This window comes from Ziziphus jujuba, chromosome 11 (genome assembly GCF_031755915.1).
Source record: "Ziziphus jujuba cultivar Dongzao chromosome 11, ASM3175591v1".
In the NCBI taxonomy this organism is placed as follows: domain Eukaryota; kingdom Viridiplantae; phylum Streptophyta; class Magnoliopsida; order Rosales; family Rhamnaceae; genus Ziziphus; species Ziziphus jujuba.
Window position 1 is genome coordinate 15,490,025 of NC_083389.1, and position 17,598 is coordinate 15,507,622.

A 17,598-nucleotide genomic window follows, 5' to 3' on the forward strand; every position below is an offset into this window, starting at 1 on the left:
AATAAAATGATAAAAATAAATAGCAACTCTGTAAATTTCATACATGTTGCATAATCCAAGCTCCTAGTGGGACCGAGCATAACATTCTCATAATGAAGAAAAATGAAACCGAACACGTGGACAACCTAAGCGTGGATCCATTCTAGATCCAGCCTGTGACTTAGTGTGGGGGCCATATTTAGATGGGGTCAGCAAGTCAGATGGTCACATATGAGTATGACCGTACACCAGACGCAATTGGGTCATCTCCTTCTCACGTGTCATATCCCCGGTACCTCACAATTTCAATGGCCAACTCCAACAATAACAAAATTCCACATATTTTTAACAAAATTCCCATTAAAATTCGTAGCTCTTGTTATTATACTATTATCTTTCATTTATATTATAATTATTATCCAATTATTTCCTTTTTGAAAATGTTTTTTAGGGTTTATATCATGTTGCTCTTTGAGATTTTGGTCAAAAAAAAGCAAAAAAAAAATGATAATTATCAACAAGTAAGTCACAAAGACTAGCAAACAGGTGCTTTAAATTTACACAAAAGACAAAATAAGATTGACTTTTTAAAATTTTTATTTTGGTGTGAACATAAAAGGAGTTTTTCCTTACACTTATTGATTAAAAATAATAGATGCTAAATTGGGAAATTAGTGGGAAACTAAGACCAATACTAAAAACGAAAACAAAAAACAAAAAAGCGCTGTACAATTTACAAAATTAAAATTCTTCCTCCTGAGTTGGAAAATTAAAAAAAAAGAAAAGAAAAAACTTAAAAAATAGCAATTAATTGGATCATCATCCACATAAAAATACCATCATCATCATCGTCACATTTTTCTCTTCTCTTTTTATTTTTGGTTTACAAAAACCTCGGCCCCACATAGATGTCCCACGTGTCGCACTGGAAAAAGGTCACCACAATCATCGGCAAGCTAAGCAGTGGCCACGTGTCGCAATTCCCGACCTAAAATCCATTTGTCTTGGTCGGACCACCGAACCCCCTTCCGTGGGGACCACCGCACACGCGAAAGGAAGCCCTCCTCGGAAATAGTGCGAGAACGGTCCCGTAGGGCCCACCGTTTTTTTCTTTTCCCACCCTAGGGGCCCGCGCCCACCATCACATGACGGGGAGGAGAGAGATCAGGTGGCCCCACACTCTATAAAAACTCTTTGCACGGTCCACGGAGCGAACCCAAAGCCGAGCCCCTACGTATATGGACCCCACACTTTAATTTTATTATTTGTTTTTCTCAGTGTTGACCCACCACTCATGTGGTCCCCATCTTTCCGCCTAATCCGACCCCACCTTACACGTGCAACACCTTTCAATCTCACCCTCACGTGAGCACGTGCCGCTTCTCTCTCTCTCTCTCTAATTTTCCCTTGTTTTCGTTTCCTATGGGATTTCTTAAGGCCACCAATAAAAAACGAAAACATCAAAAAAACGCTGAAAAACACTTTTTTATTTATTTTTTTATGGGTTTTATTTATTTTTTTTTTCCCAGTGCTTTTCAATGTTTTGATGAAGACCTAGACATGAAAGGGAGCTCTTTCTTATCGTATATTTCCAGAGAGAAATCTCTCAGCATCTGAGTCGTCGTCGTCGTTGTCGTGGTTGTTGAACTACCCGTCGTTGAAGCTGAACCTGAATTACTCGGAGCCAATACAGATTGAGCTTTAGCTGGTTTTGAAGCCGAACTAGTCGAGCTTAAATTTGCTGAACCGGCTTGGAAATGAACCGGCGTGGCTAAATTAGCCATGGAGGAAACGAAGGAAGAAATCGGTCTCGCCGAGATGTTGATGAACGGCGCTCCGTTCGCTGGGAATGTGAATATGTGTGGTTGCGTTGAAGGTCCGGCAATGGAAGCCATAGGTGGTACCATGAAGAACGTTCCAGCTGGAACGACGGCGTTTGATGGTATTGCCCACATGGGAACGAGACCTTGAGGAACCACTTGTTGTTGTTGTTGCTGTTGTTGTGAAAGAGTTTGCTGGGCTTGGGCTACGGGAGCCAACCCTGCAGAGACCGAAACGCCGTCGTTCATATCCACGTACTCGCTGTTAGCGGGTCGTTTCCGTTTTTTCTTAACGGGTGGATCACCGGGTTCCGGGTTCGGAGCCGTTGTGGGGATTTTTAGCGTCCCATTAACGGACATAGCGATTGCCGGTATGGTTCCAGTACCGGTGGCGGCTATAATAGCCGGCTCGGCGTGCTCCAAAAGCCACCGAATGGTCTCTCCGTCGGACTTGTGGCCAAGTTCTCGAGTCAGCTGAAAGATCCGAGCCGCACAAGTCGCGGGCATTCGGATCCTCCGACCACGACCTTCTACCTTGGTGTGGCGGTCCTTGGTAGAAGCCCTTTTCGGCTGCTGCTGAGTCACAGGGACGACCTGCATAATCGGCGCCGCCGTCGGCGACGGCGATCTCTGTTCCATGTCGGGCTCCGGCTCTTCTTTTGGCGCGACTACGAGTGCCTTAGCCGACTCCGGAGCTCGTGGAGACGAGCCGCTTTCTCTGTTTAAATCATTTTTCTCTGCTTGTTCACCCCTATCGTTGATACTAAGATCAACGGCTCGTGTCACGTGGTCTTCTTCAACTTCGCGCTTCTGAATCATAGCCATGACGGAGAAAAAAACTAAGAAAGACCCAGTAGAGAAGGATAAAAACCCAGAAATTTTCTCGAGAAAGAATTTTCCGGTAGGTTGGAGAAAGAGAGAAGAAATTAAAAAAAAAATGGAAGCTTAAGATAAAAGGGTAGGAGTTAGAAAGGAAGGAGTAAAATAAGACGACCACAGGAGAAGATATGAGTGACCATTTAAATAGGGAAGAATTAGAAGAAGCACGAAGTAAAGGCTTCAAAAAAAAAAAAAAAAAAACAAAAAAACAAATGTATCAATGAGGGCTCAAAGGGAAGGAAAAGAAATAATCCTACGGTTTTATGCCCATCACACAACAAAACAATGGACCCACTAGATGATGACACGTGGTGGGTCCCATGGTTTAAGGGGTTTATCTGTTCGGTTTTGGGTCAAAGGTGGTGATGGGTCCAATGAGAAAAATATGCATCATTTCCCAATTTACTATAGTATTAACTATTACTTTAATTTCTTTTTTTTTTTTCCTTTTTTGTTGTTTTGATTTTGTGAGGTTGATTTCTAAAAAAATAAAAAGTATTTTGTGAGGTTATATGTGGGTTGGTACTTTGTTAGTAAAATCTTTGAATTAATTCGTAGGGCAAGCAAAATTCGAAAATGAGCAATCCTAGTTGGACTTGCACTTTCTTGTAATATGTCTAGGTTAATTTTATTCAACAAAAAAAAAAAAAATGTCTAGATTAATTTCTATTTTTTTCTGAGGTTTTTTTTAAAATAATTGAGTTGAAATTTGACTTATTCCCATGGGGTGTTCTATTTTTTCTTTTTGGTGAATTATTCCGATGGAGTAGTCACAAATTCACCATGTGCAATTTGGAAATTGGACTGATATTCTCCTTTAGGTAATTTATGTTATATATATTTTTATATGAATTATACTGAATTTAAAAATATTATTATCATGATATTTAAAAATTTGTAAGTTTATTTGATGTATGATAATGATTAGAAAGACTTTTGGTACTTAAAACGTATATGCAACTAGAATAATAATAAGAAGAAGAAGAAAAATATTAATAATAGTGGGGAAAAAAAAAGGGACATGAAAATGACAAATAAAAGTTAAAGAAATATTTTTTTATTTCAGTCATAGACGGGAGAATTTGAATATGAAACTTTGCCATACGAAATAATAGTGCCTTTACCACTTTAAGGAAAAAAAAAAATTGAGTAGATTTTTTTTTTTTGGATTTGATAGATGAATTTGCAAATAAATGAAGTTTTTGAAGAGTAAATAAACTATTGACTTGTTTTTGAAAATAAAAAAGTGTTATAATTTTTAGTTAACCAAACAGCTACCAATTACGTTTTAATATTATTGACATTTTCAATCAAGTGGTAACAGTAAAATTTCCCTTTCGACTGTAAAAACTCTCCTTCATATTAGTATCTTTTTGGTGTCCATCATTTTGACCAAGCTCCTAGTGGTGTTGGTTAATTGTTGTTTTGATATCTTTCCGTTAAATTCTTGTTTTATTTGCTTCCAGTTATGGCCCCAAGTTTCAGGCCAAAATGAAAAGTCTCCTTCATGTTAGAGCTGTTTCTTGCTTTTTATACACACACACACACACATGAATATGTATATATATATATATATATATAGGGAACTACTATATATATATATATTATTTTATTTATTGGACAATGCATCAACACCAAAATGGATCTTTATCCTTATTGCAATTTTCAATAAAAATTTCGTTGATGGAAAGAAAAAAAAAATTTATTTGTTGCATTAAAGTAATTGCAGTAGTTTATGCATGTAGTAGAATTTGTATGTACAAAAATTATGCTGGAAACCATTTGGCAGTTTATATTGGATACCGAGTAGCTTATTCAATAGAATATAAAAGTTCGTTTAGTATAACTACTGAAAATAGAATTTTAGTTTGTAGTACTTTATATAATTTTTTTTATAAAAAAAAAATTATTAAAAAATTAATAAATATTTAATTGTAAATAAAAATGCTATATTAAATGCTTAATGAGTTTCTATATAAGTTAAAAAAAAAACTACATTAAATATTTATTGAGTTTCTATATAAGCTAAAAATAAAAATTTTTATAGAGAATCATAAAATTTGGACTTCTATAAAACAGCTTTAAAAATTTTTTTTTTTTTTGGTCAACAAGTGCTTGTTGATTTTTGACAAACATTTTTACTTTTTAATAAAAACGTTTTTGGCCTTGAAATAAAGCTTTTAATCCCAAAAAAAACACTACCAAATAGACACTAATTGAGATGCATGTAGGTTTGGTCAAATCGAATTCAAATGAACCATTAGGTTAAATCAAACCAAATTGAATATATTCTCATTAATTCAATTCCGGTTTAGTTTTGGTTGGTTTGGATTTTAGTCAAAAATATTATAAATACCAAATTATGTAACAATTTATTGATTAGATTACATGATAAAATGGTATTTCATTAGTTTATATTTAATTTTACTTATCTATTTAAAAATTTACTTATAAGCATTTAAGTTACATTATTATTATTAATTTTTTTTATGGAATCGTATTAATATGATAATTGCCGAATTGAAATCTAATTAATGATTTAATTATACAAATCAAATATATATTTATATTTATACATATATATATATATATATTTCAAACTCACAAAATCAGAAAACTTAAGGATTAATTATACTTTAACATATATACTGAGTATTACATGTGGTATACTTAATTTAAACTAAAATTTTTATGAGTACATAAAATGTGATTTTAGCCAAACTGAAGGATTAATTATACTTCAGCATATGTATCAAGTAATATTCGATCTATGTATATTTTTTTTAAAATAAATTTTAAAAGGAGAAATTCCACCACAACTCCCTCTAGTCTGTATTTGTTTTATTTCTAGATAGAGATAATTGCTAAGTTTGGGTTTTCAAAGTTTTTTCAATTTGATGCTCTGTTGGAATGATCTCATATAAGTTTTTATTTTATTGTTATATATATATATATATATATATGCCCAATCTTAATCATTTTTTATATTCTAATTTTATAAAGTAAACAGGTAATGTAAATTAGTGAGGCAAATTAAAGTGTATTTGGAAGTGTTTTTTTATAGATATTTATTTTGCATAACACTTATTTTTCTAACACTTTTGTTAATAAATATTTTATAAAATTAGTGATAAAATATTTTATTATACACAATAAAAAACATTTTTAAATTTATTTTTTTATATTTATATTTTTTAATTAATGCAAATAATGCTTCTTCTTTTTTTGACAATACTGAAACATTTTATTTAGAGAAGCAACCTTTGTGCTTCTTTTAAAAGCACTTTCATTGCTTATTTATTTTTTCAAAAAAGCACTTTTCAATATTTAATAAAAACATGTCATAGTTTTAATTTTTTTTTTTTTTTTGAAAGCACTTAATTGGAGCTTCAAAAGCACTTTCAAACACTTTCTTAATCGTTTGTATTTTATCTTGACTTATTTACATTATATTTTGACTTCATAAAATTAAGATATTTTGATAAAATAATTATTATATATATTACCATCCATTATAATCTATTTAATGCATTAAAAGAATTATCTCATAAATTTATGATCATCTTATTATCATTCTGGGTTGTCCTGAAAAGAAGTAACTCATTCAATTTAGTTATGCAATTATATGTTGAATATGAGGTAAAGAGAGAACAGCTGACTTTGGCTCAAATTAAATTGCATATGTATGCAGAAGGCCACATGCATGCAAAATGTTTGTTGGACAGGATATATATATATATATATATATAAATATCTTTGAATTTTAGTGGAGCAGTGAGCAGATATATTGCAGTTTTGGAGATTAAAACAAGTTGGATATTCTAATCAAGATAACACATTGCATATAGTGATGTGGATTTTTCTCATTGCTTGCTTTAGAATAATGATTTAATTAATGTCTATCTTATCTCTATACGTAAAAGTACTCCAACAGTCACATGCCAGAAAATTTATACATAAATACTCTGCAATTTCAGCAGAGCAATAATGTTTCATTGTATATGATCTATATTTTCGAAAGTCAGTATTTAATTTGGTCGTAGAAGGAAAAAATAAAAATAAAAATGGAAGAAGAAGAAGAAGAAGAAGAAACTTCAATAGCATGATTTAATTCTCTATGCTAGCTCATTTTCTAAATATGAGTCATGGTAAGTTTTTTAAGGGACACGCCATGAAACTCTATATCGTATTTCACAGTTTTATAATGTGGCTAAAAAAGGTATAATATATATAATTTTGTTATGCCGTTCTCCATCATAGCATGGATGTCTAATATTATAAAACATGTTATGGGACATAAATATAAAACAACATATTGTTTGATGTTAAACATCTACACTTTAATGATGGATAGATATCCATTATAATAAATACGTATATATATATATATATATATTAATTAAACTTCAATGAGAACATCTTTAACTTTTTAAGTTAAAAATAAATGAACTCAATCATTTAAAGATTTAGATTTAATATAATATATTATCATTTATCATATAAAAAATTGTAAATAACTGAACTCATTAATCTTTTAAGTTAAAGATGTCTTATGTTTTTATATATATATATATATATATGCGCTTATATCTTTTTGTACTCAATTCCATTTCCATCTATAAGTATAAAATGTCGTGCACTTTTTTCTTTTTTGAGGAAAAAAAAATTCGTGTACTTACTGATTAAATGATTGTTTTAGAATTTTAAATAATTTTTTAGAATTTTAAATAATGTTATATATAAAATGTTAAGAAAACAATTTTTAAATACTTGATGAAAATAAAATTTAATTAACTCAGCGTGTTCTTTTGTGTTCCTCTATAGCGCAAGGATATATATTTAATCAACCTAGCACGAGGATTCGATTAATATAAATCATTGAAAAATTATCTAAAGGTTATCTCACATGAGAAGAAAGAGAATAAAAATTTAAAAAATAAAAATATTGGAAATGATGATACATTGATATTGGATACACAATTCCAAAAATATTGAAACCGGAGATATTTCAAGCACATTTATTAATCAATATTCAATATAATTAATTTAATATATAGTAAGTAATTAATAATAATCACATTTTTTTTGGAACTCCTGGAATCAGTTCCATTAATTTCTTGAGGTATCTAGAGTAGGTTTACTGCAATTGCAAAAGAAAGTTTAGCTCTCTTTACTGTTGAACAACAACTTTTTATATGCACAGGTTATATGAACGACATGGTATAACAAATCATTCTTAATAAGATGAATATGTTCTTTGATAGGTTATATATGATTTAGTTTCATGTTGTGCATCAGATTATTAAATTATATGATTATTGAAACTTACACAAAATATAAATGGCGTACCCCCTACATAAAATGTTTTTTTTTTAGCTGTGCGTGATGTGGTGATTAGCCAAATACTTAATTAAAAAGAAAAAAAAAAATTTGAAACATCATGTAGATCAGGTAAATTAAACAATGAGAAAGTGATTTTAGTTACAGTTTTCACCAACTTTTAAGTGGCCCATTAATTATGTGTTACTTGTCGGTAATCTTACTAAAGTGGTTCAAACATCTCTTCATTTTTCTATTTTTCTTTCAATTAAATTTATGGTTGTTGCCCTATAAAACTTTAAAACTTTGGCTATGGTGGTGGACCTTCTAGTTCTTATTTTACATATATAACATCAATTCGAAGACTTTAAACCTTTCGCCATGATGGTGGACCTCCTAGCTCTTATTTTACATGTATAACATCAAATTCAAAGATTTTAAATATTTTAAATGATTGAATCTATTTACTCTTAATTTATAAAAGTTAAAGATATTTTTATTGAAGTTTTATTGTATATATATGCATTGTTTCACATTATATATATATATATATTAAGAGTGGTGCAAAAAACCACAAATAAAATAGGGATTTGGATTTTTTGAATTTGTTATAGATTATACCAATCCTCACATTATTATCATAGATTACTAGACAAGATGATTCAATTTGGAATGCACTTGTGATATTTTAAATAGGTCTAACAAAAAAGTTTAAATTTAGTTGTGCTTGCAATTCTGAATTTTATTTTTTTTTACCCCATTTTGGTATTAATATATTTAATAATTGTGTAAATATGTCAATATATGAAGATATTAATTACAAGTGATAAAATGAGATAGGCTCAGCTGGTATGCCATCTGGAGGTTGTGGATTCGAGGGTGAGGGCGAGGAAATTGTTGTAAATTATAGAAAAAAAAAATACTCGTCATTAATATATTTTTTATACATTTATTATATTTCATTCAGTAATAACTATAGGCTTTATTAAAAATATTTATTAAATAATATATATTCATATAATCTAAATATAAATAAATAAATAAATATACCATATTATTCATCATATCATTTATCATTTGATAAATAAATTAATAAATATTTTAATAAATTTAATGTTATTAATAACATAGTAATTCTTGGCTAATAGTAATGATAATTATAATAGTTTAGTTGCTTTGAACATAAATGTGTATCTAAACAAGCTAGACAAACATGGCATATCAACATTAAAAAGTTTAACATATAAGCTTCTGCTTTCTCTTAAATTATCATTATTATTACTATTATTACTTTTTTTATACTTTGCCTAAAGGGGCTTCTGATATGCTTTTAATCTAAACTAATAGCCATAAAAAAGGCATACTTTTTGAACGATTAGTGTTTAATCATTTTAAGCTTTCTCTTAACTTTGAAAGTATCTTTTTCAGGAAGTAATTAGCGATCCTTCCATTCTTTTAGCAACATGCCACATATCATTAGATTACAAAATAGTGCTTGAGATATAACTAGGATTAATAGATCGATTTTTTTATTTTTTTTTTGTTTTTTGGCCGAAAATTAATAATTATATACTTATACAATAGAAGTCAAAACTTTAAAGTTTTGACTTAATGGATGTTAGCTTCACATTAATTTCAATCTAATAATGTAACCCTCTTGAAGTTTTTTTTTTTTTTTTTTTTTTTTTGGGTAGTAGAACCCTCTTGAAAGTTAGTTTTCATTTTTTCTTTGCTGTCTTCATTCTTTTTCCTTTGCTTTCTTGATATCAAAAAGAATTATGCAATTTATGAATGTATTGTAAAAATTATATCTTATTACATCTAGTTTATTATTATTATTATAAATTATATATATCTATATATACATATATTGTTATTAGGAATAGGATAACAACTTGGAAAGTTTAATGATATTTAATTTATTAAATTTAAAGATCTTAGATTAAAACATAGAAAACTATAGTTATAAACTTATTAATTGTTCAATCAATCCAATATGACCATATTTGGTTAGTTTTATGTATTTTTGTTTTCTAATTAAATAATTAGAAAATCCAACATCAAATTTTAAATTCAGCAAATTCATATAAAAAATAATTAGGAAAAAAAATAATATATATTTTTTCTAAAAAACAAAAAATTAGAAAAGCATTGGTAATTGTCGATGTGGTGCCGGCTAATGGCCCACATGGAAGAGACTAGAACAGTTAAAATGCTAAAATATACAGAAGCGCATAAATCCTAAGATGCGCCGGTGGGCTTTTAACGCTTGAATGGATGGGTTGGGAGAATATGAGAGGCCCACACTTCCATCTTGGCCACTCAGCTGCATGACTGACTGTACACACAACTTGCTGTGTGCGACCAGTCTTAAAAATAGAAAAACCTTCTCAGTGGGACCCACCCAAAAATTTAACCACAAAAAAAAAAAAAAAAGAAAAATCCCCCGAGCTGTCAATCGAACGGTTTGAATTCCACAATGACTCGGTGGACCCTACCCAAAGGTTCTCTTCCAGGAGGGGTGGGGGCCCATACAGATGCACTCAATGCGGATTGAGGGTGGGGGGGTTGTGGACCATTGAAGTAGTGCTGGGGGTGTTGCGTTGTGGATTCAGGAGTGGTGGGTCCCTTCACCATTTTGGTTACTCTACTACCACTGGGCCCTCACCACCCCTACACCACTTGGAAGGGTTGGGTAGGGGCCACAAGTAATTTGGGGTATGGTTTTTAAGACCCACTTGCTTAGGTGGTCCCCATTTTCTTATTTTTACTTTATCGGATGGGGACCACTTTTTTATGTTTTTTTTTTGTGGGGGAGGGGGCCGGGGGGTGTGGTGTGGGAGTGGGACCCTTTTATTTAATTCGATATTATGCTGCATGGGACCCCAACCCCACTGCACCCCACCATGGTTTTACAGCTTTACCAACCAGGCCTACTGCCACTGCAAATGGAATTCTGACACGTTCTTCTTCCTTACCACTAATTCAATCTTCCTTGTGGGCCACCTTTATCATCTATGGGACCAGGATTTTCTTTTGGCCTTTGTGAATATACATATATATATATATATATATACACATCACAATTTCTTTTATTAATCACGCAAGGTTTGGTCCAAAATATGTATTCACATTTTATCAAGGTTGTACAAGATTATAAACAAGATTTTAATATGCTATTTAATTTTTATTAAATTATTAATTGATTTTTCTATTTAATTTTCAAAAATTTTAAAAAATTTTATAAAAATATAATATTAAAATCATTAAATAAAGTTGATATTAATTTCACTCTTTATATTTATATATCATTCTATATTGGATTAATATATTAAATTAAATAAATGAATAAAAAATAAATTAATAAAATATTATCATATTATTTACTATATTATTTTATAAATAAATTTAGTAAATATTTTGACAAGTTTTGTATTTTTTTTTTTTTAATAATATAGGACAAAACCATGTTAGCTACTAGTACAACTACATAGGAACAACATTTTCAACCAATTTCAAAAAAGATGAATCAATTGCTAATAATAGTTAATATTTGGTTCCAAATAAAATTTATGGGTTGGTTTTTCTTTATTCCGATTTTATTTTTAAAAATATCAAAAAACATGATGTGTCACTTTTTGACTTGGCATATAGGAGCCCCTTTCTATAAGTTTTTCATAAAGTCATTTTTCTTTTTTCTTATTTTTCCGTGTAATTCTGCGTAAAGTCTTAATCATCTTAAATTTCTATATATTTTTATTTTTATACCCCTTTCATGTTGACCATTATGTTTATTTTCTTTTTAATTTTTTGCTGAAAATGTTGACCATTATGTTTTCATAAAAAAAAAAGTTGACCATTTAGTCTAACGTATTACTTATGTGTTACACTTATTATTAATTATTATTATTATTATTAGTTTATCAGAGACCCATACCTTCCCTCTTCTACGAATTTACCTAAATCCAAAACTTGTTTTAAGTGCACAAATGCTTAAATTTACATTGAGATTGGAAAGACAACAACCGAAAGAAGATGACAAAATTAGAAAAGTCAATGTAAAAGACAAGTTCAACAAGAAACTTCAAGCACCAATTGTCCCACTCAAAGAACACCAAATATTGAGCTGGACCAGTAGCGAAACAGCTTTATTTTTGTAGGAATATTTGTGAACAGAATTAAAAAGGTTTTGACTTAGTTATACCTGATTTGTAAAAACTCTTTAATTATATTTTAAAAAAATTAAAAAGAATGTTTCTGCGAAAGAGTACCCGTATTGAAAAGGTTCATTGGTTTTAGAAACCATGCAACCTCTCAACGCTTCAAACTTTTTAAGCATTATATCTTTTCAGAACAAGTGCGATTTTTTACTTATATATATATATTTACATGAGTGATATTCTATTATTAAAAACAAATAATAATAATCATTTCATTTAGCATGAAAGAGAATGTATACAAAAATTGTTCTTTGTTTTTTAAAATTTAAAATGCTGTTGTAGTTCAAAAAGACATTTGTTATCTATAAGATCGTTTAACACTAACAGAGGATGAAAATTATTTTAAGACTAAAAAATCTAATCCTTAGTCCATAATTTGGTTCGTCTATAATCCTGAAGTCTGTCATGTAAAAGTATTGATGTTCATACGCATTGAGAAATACAAATTATTTGCGGTAAAATCGTTCCTATGAATAACAATTTCTTTGTGGGGTTACTTTCTATTATTTCATTTTATTATTATTTTTTTTTTGCCAAGATATTTGTGGGGTAATTAGATGAGAAGAATAGCGGAGAGTAAACCAACTTTTAAAAAAGTGTTCCATTGCGCAAAAGGGCCTTCGCAGATGAATTTAAAGAATTAAACGATACATTAGAAGTCCTTTTATGTTAATTTATGCAATTCTGTTTTGAACTTATAAAGATGAACAGAGTGAAGAAAAGATTGTATACAAACACATATCTTTTTGCATGTAAAACAATTTTATTCCAATTTTCTGTTTCATAAATGAATCCTGGCTACAAGAAAACTATAAAGTTCTACAAGATGGTAACAAATTCCTTCTCTTTTGAGAGAGAGAGAGAGAGAGAGAGAGGGAGGAAAAAAAAAGGAACCAGTTTTGGGTGCTTGTGACAGCCGCCGGACGACGCTTGAGAACAATATATAAAGAAAACACATTAGAAGCACTTCCTACGACATGAGGGAACTAGTTCTCCAGAAGCAACTACTTTCTCCCACCTAAACAAAGATGAAAAAACTGTAAGAAGCGTAGCTTACTGCGGTCTCCACCTTACGATCCTGTAGCTTACTGCAGTCTCCACCTTACGATCCTGACATATACGTGTATCGTGTCTGTGCTCCTAAAATAAGCTCAACAATTTTCTCTGCACATACCAACAGCTTAAACTTATGAATCAAAGTTCACCCTAAAAATCATAAGAGTTTTGCAAGCAAAATGAATCTCTATCGACCATATACCTGTAAGAAACCCAATAAAGGGTACAGGTTCCAAAACTTTCTGGGTGATTTCGAGTTTTTGCCTGGATATTTAACGACATTAGTTATATTGTAAGTATGATTTAAAAGATAGGAATGCAAATTTATATTAATACTTTATTACCTGGTATACTTGCTAAAAAACGGATCTCTCATGAGGTAAAGTGCCCATAACATCTTTCGTCTTCTAATCTGAATGATTAACATTGAAATTATTCAGCATTAACTCTTGCGACGGAATAATATCATTACAAAGAGAAAGTCAATTCCAAAAACATCACATTTCCATTCTCATAGAGGCTATCTATCAGGTGCACCCAAAAGTGTACAATATAAGAAAAGAAATACAAAATACCCTACCTCATTCTTTTCAGATTCAGAAAGATGAAACTGCTTTTTGCTACCATCCTCCCATAACATGAATTGTGAAAGAATGCCCGCCCCTATGAAGTCCACAGCCAGTGAAAGAAACCAAGGAGTCCACGATCGAATTCCATACTTCCGTATAAATAAAACATAAATAAGGGGTCTTGAGATAAATAAAACTTCCCCAGCCACAAATAAAGCCCCACGAAGACCCTTTTTGGCCAATATGTCAGAAAGGGTTGGCCTCTCAACTACAGGATCTGTATGATTAAAAACTTTAATTAGTAGGATTTTTTATAAATTATAATTACATTTCTAACCCATCTTTGAATTTTTTTATAAGTATTTACTTCGAGTTGGAGGCTCCATAATAGCATGTTGGTGTTGAACCCTCCGCAACCATACTGGGTTTGAGACCATCCTAGCATTTTCTCCAAACACATTGAGTGCAGAGAGCGCTCTTCCTTCTAGATTCCATGGGTTGTGCCCATGATTATTCCTTGAGTAAGCAGGCCCATAATACCCGTCAGGATTCATGGAACCACTAATTTCACGTTGGGAAGTTGAAGCATTCAAATGATTTTCATCGTTTGGTGTCTCTCCTCCATGTAGAAGCATCTTATATCCACTATTCCGGAACAAAGCTAATCTAACGAGCACCCTGAGTAGCATTAATTATCCAAGAAAAAAGGTCAAAATAACATAGTTTCTGCTTACAATAACTATGGGGCATACAATACAAAGAAATGCTCCTTACTTGGAGGCCTCCATAATAGCTATGAAATTCCACTTCTTCTCATTGCCAAAATAATGCTGGGCTGCAACTTCAACTAATGTTTCCAAGTCCTTCAGTGCAGATATGCACAATGAATAAGGAAAAGAAAGAGGTTCATTAGGGCCAGCACGATTCCGGGGAGGAACTGTGTCAATTATATGCTCGTTGATAGCAGTGATTATGCCAAAAATAGCAGTTACTGCATAAAATTACCAGTGTTCAGTACAAACACAAAGTTCTACATTGCACGGACACAAAGTTCAAAGAACTAAACTGAGGAAGTAAATACTGTTACAAAGCAAAACACCAATATGTTGTGTAGAAAATGCGAAGTTCTACACTGCACTAAAATAAAGTTTAAACAAGGAAAAAATAAATGTAAAAATATGATTTCAGTTACACATAAAATTTTGGTTTGCCAAAACAATGTTGGCAAAATAGAACAAGAAGCAAATATTGTTAGGTCAATTGAGCCCAACATTATCGCTAATTTATTTGAAAGTTGAAACTTGAAAAGGCATAAAGAACATGAAACCCCGTTTAGTCCATTTTCTGAGCTGATCAAACAAAGAATTACTTATTTGACCCAAAAAATAATGTTCTTTCTTAGAGGAGAAATGAAATCCTATCAATCATATAAGCTAACAAGAAGTAGCCAAATGTTACCAAACTTTCACAAAACCTGCTTCCGGTCCTATCTCTGAATCAGAAAATCGTTCGGGAAGAAGCCACGTAAATCCCTGCACAATATTCCAACAGATAAATAACTATACCAACATAATCAACAGTATCTTTGCCATGGATTTTCATCATTTACTAGACATTATGGTGATGAAAAAAACCACATGGTGAAAGCAAAACAACAAAAACAAGACACAAGTTATGCATAAACAAAACTGACTATCATACACAACAGAACCATACAACAAAAATAGAAAAGCATGAAATTTGAATAAGACTGCATCAACCAGTGTCTGGAGACCACTCTTAAGCACAAGATCGTTGTTTCCTTTAGCACACACCTTAGAGGGGCATCAGATTCCTATACATAAACAATTCACAGACCCTTTTTTTTTTTTTTTTTTTTTTTCCTTCCACCATTTTGAGATACCATTTAAAAAGGTTGACAAACCATAGAAAAAACAGGAAAGCCAAAACGTTGAGATAATTCAACAAATGATGACCAAAAATAAAGTGTACATAAATTTTTAGAACCATTAATCATATTGCAAAACAAAAGAAAATCCCAAAAGAGCCAAACTATAAAGAGAACCAAAGAAGGAAAAATAATAAGCATAGATATACATTATGCAAAAGCACAGAAAAGACCAACTACAGCCAATGCCAATAATACTTGTTATTGGAATTCATCATTGTTAATTGTGAAAATTTATGAGATATCCATTTTCTGAACACAGTTCAAGATTACCTTCTTTTTTTTTTCCCCCCCTTTTTTTAAATCAGATTTCTAATCCAAGCTACACTAGAACAAAACCCACATAACCAAATACTACAAAAAACCCTGACAAACAGGAAAAAGAGCTATACATGACTATAGCAATACGTTAGTTGATAAGTATATCATTAAAATATAACCGAAATGAAAGAGAAATTGAAAAGCTTACATTGGCCAGCGACTCCAATGAATGAACATAGTCCTTGTTCTCCCTAACCCATTTTTTATATGCCTCCATAGCTTTAAATGAACTCTTTCAGAAACAATAGTCACACGTAAAAAAAAGAAAAAAAGAAAAAAAGTCAGCTTTCTTCAAGAACCGAGCCCAAACTCAAACCCTAATTGGAGGAACCACCATGAACCTAGCACAACCCACATAGTCAAGTCTTTTGCACTTTTTGCAGGATGCCCAGACGAAGAAAGACAGAGAATTTCCGCGATATTGCACCAAAGTTAGGATTCAGGGTCAGCGAGAGAAAGATTGCAGTGGAACTAGGAAGAGATATTCAAGAAGCCCAAAATATTTTTCTATGTTTTTGGTGTTAAACAAAACAACTGAATATACGATTTTACCCTTTATCCTGCTACAAACTGAGCTCACCCCAATTTGGACTTGATCTTTCTTCTACAATTTTGCACATCAACCAATGCTATTCGTCTATATTTTATTTTTTATTTTTTATTTTTTAAGTATATTTATTTATTTAAACATTGGTTATGTGTGCAAGGCATGTGGCCAACTATTGGATATTGTTATTATTTTGTTTATCTGAAAGAAAATTATTTAATATTTTTTTTAATGGATATTTAATAATTATTTAAATTTTTGAGTCTTAGTGCACAAAATTCATATGTAAATTTTAGTCAATAATTTTGGAATAGATATAAATGTATATTTATTCTTGCTGGTGTATATTTACAAGTCTTTTGCTTCTTTTTGGTAGTCCTTTTCTTTTTTTTTTTTGAATGCTGCTTGATGGGTTAAGTAGATAATATTCTGTTACTTTTTTAATGTCAGCATTATTCTCACTTTAGTACTATAAAGTAGAAGAGATATTTATACAACTTTTCACTTAAATACATATTTTGTAAGAAGATCTTTATTAATTGTTGGATGGATATTATCTTTCTAATAAGCAACATTTTTGGAAATTTAATTATTAAAAAATAAAAGCTTTTTTTTGTTTTTTTTTATTGTTGTTAAAATTATACAAAATATATGAATATATATGTGGAATGAATATATAAATAAAATTACAGGAAATTGATAAAATAAATGAAGAACCTGTATTTTCTTTAGTATTTGATCTTCTGTGATAAATTTAGTTTGAGACCTGTGTGATATCACAGTTTCCTAAAAATAATTTCCGTCCCATCGGTGCAGATATTTTCCCTACTGTTATCTTTTAGGATACAACGAATTCGAAATCTTAGACAAGACACCATCTGGATTCCCTCGAATTTTTAGAGTATCTGATATTTACCATACTCACTAACAAAAGAAATGC

The 17,598-nt window shown here is 30.8% G+C and overlaps 2 protein-coding genes across 3 annotated transcripts; both read right to left on the minus strand.

Annotated features, from left to right (window-relative positions):
* Window positions 1-543: 543 nt before the first annotated feature.
* Window positions 544-3,211, minus strand: LOC125419646 (transcription factor TCP9). The gene has a single exon (XM_048466000.2). It carries the CDS (start codon window positions 2,622-2,624, stop codon window positions 1,515-1,517), a length of 1,110 nt encoding a protein of 369 aa, XP_048321957.1. The 5' UTR covers window positions 2,625-3,211; the 3' UTR covers window positions 544-1,514.
* Window positions 3,212-12,930: 9,719 nt separating this feature from the next.
* Window positions 12,931-16,710, minus strand: LOC107432656 (peroxisome biogenesis protein 16). Of its 2 annotated transcripts, XM_048466016.2 has the most exons (9): window positions 16,260-16,710; window positions 15,317-15,374; window positions 14,617-14,833; window positions 14,210-14,520; window positions 13,854-14,119; window positions 13,618-13,685; window positions 13,476-13,537; window positions 13,319-13,381; window positions 12,931-13,286 (listed from the first exon to the last, which is right to left on the minus strand). In XM_048466016.2, exons 1-8 carry the CDS (start codon window positions 16,326-16,328, stop codon window positions 13,320-13,322), a joined length of 1,113 nt encoding a protein of 370 aa, XP_048321973.1. In that variant the 5' UTR covers window positions 16,329-16,710; the 3' UTR covers window positions 12,931-13,286; window position 13,319. The 2 variants fall into 2 exon arrangements, with proteins under 2 accessions (XP_048321973.1, XP_048321972.1); XM_048466015.2 differs by having other exon boundaries at window positions 12,931-13,381; window positions 16,260-16,709.
* Window positions 16,711-17,598: the final 888 nt, after the last annotated feature.

Bases quoted from the DNA above. Each gene is read 5' to 3' on its own strand.
- LOC125419646 (XM_048466000.2), bottom strand. From the start codon at position 2,624: ATGGCTATGATTCAGAAGCGCGAAGTTGAAGAAGACCACGTGACACGA.
- LOC107432656 (XM_048466016.2), bottom strand. From the start codon at position 16,328: ATGGAGGCATATAAAAAATGGGTTAGGGAGAACAAGGACTATGTTCAT. The intron at 15,375-16,259 runs GTAAGCTTTTCA...AATATTGTGCAG, and splicing joins CATTGGAGTCGCTGGCCAAT to GGATTTACGTGGCTTCTTCC. The intron at 13,382-13,475 runs GTATATGGTCGA...TGGTATGTGCAG, and splicing joins CTTTATTGGGTTTCTTACAG to AGAAAATTGTTGAGCTTATT.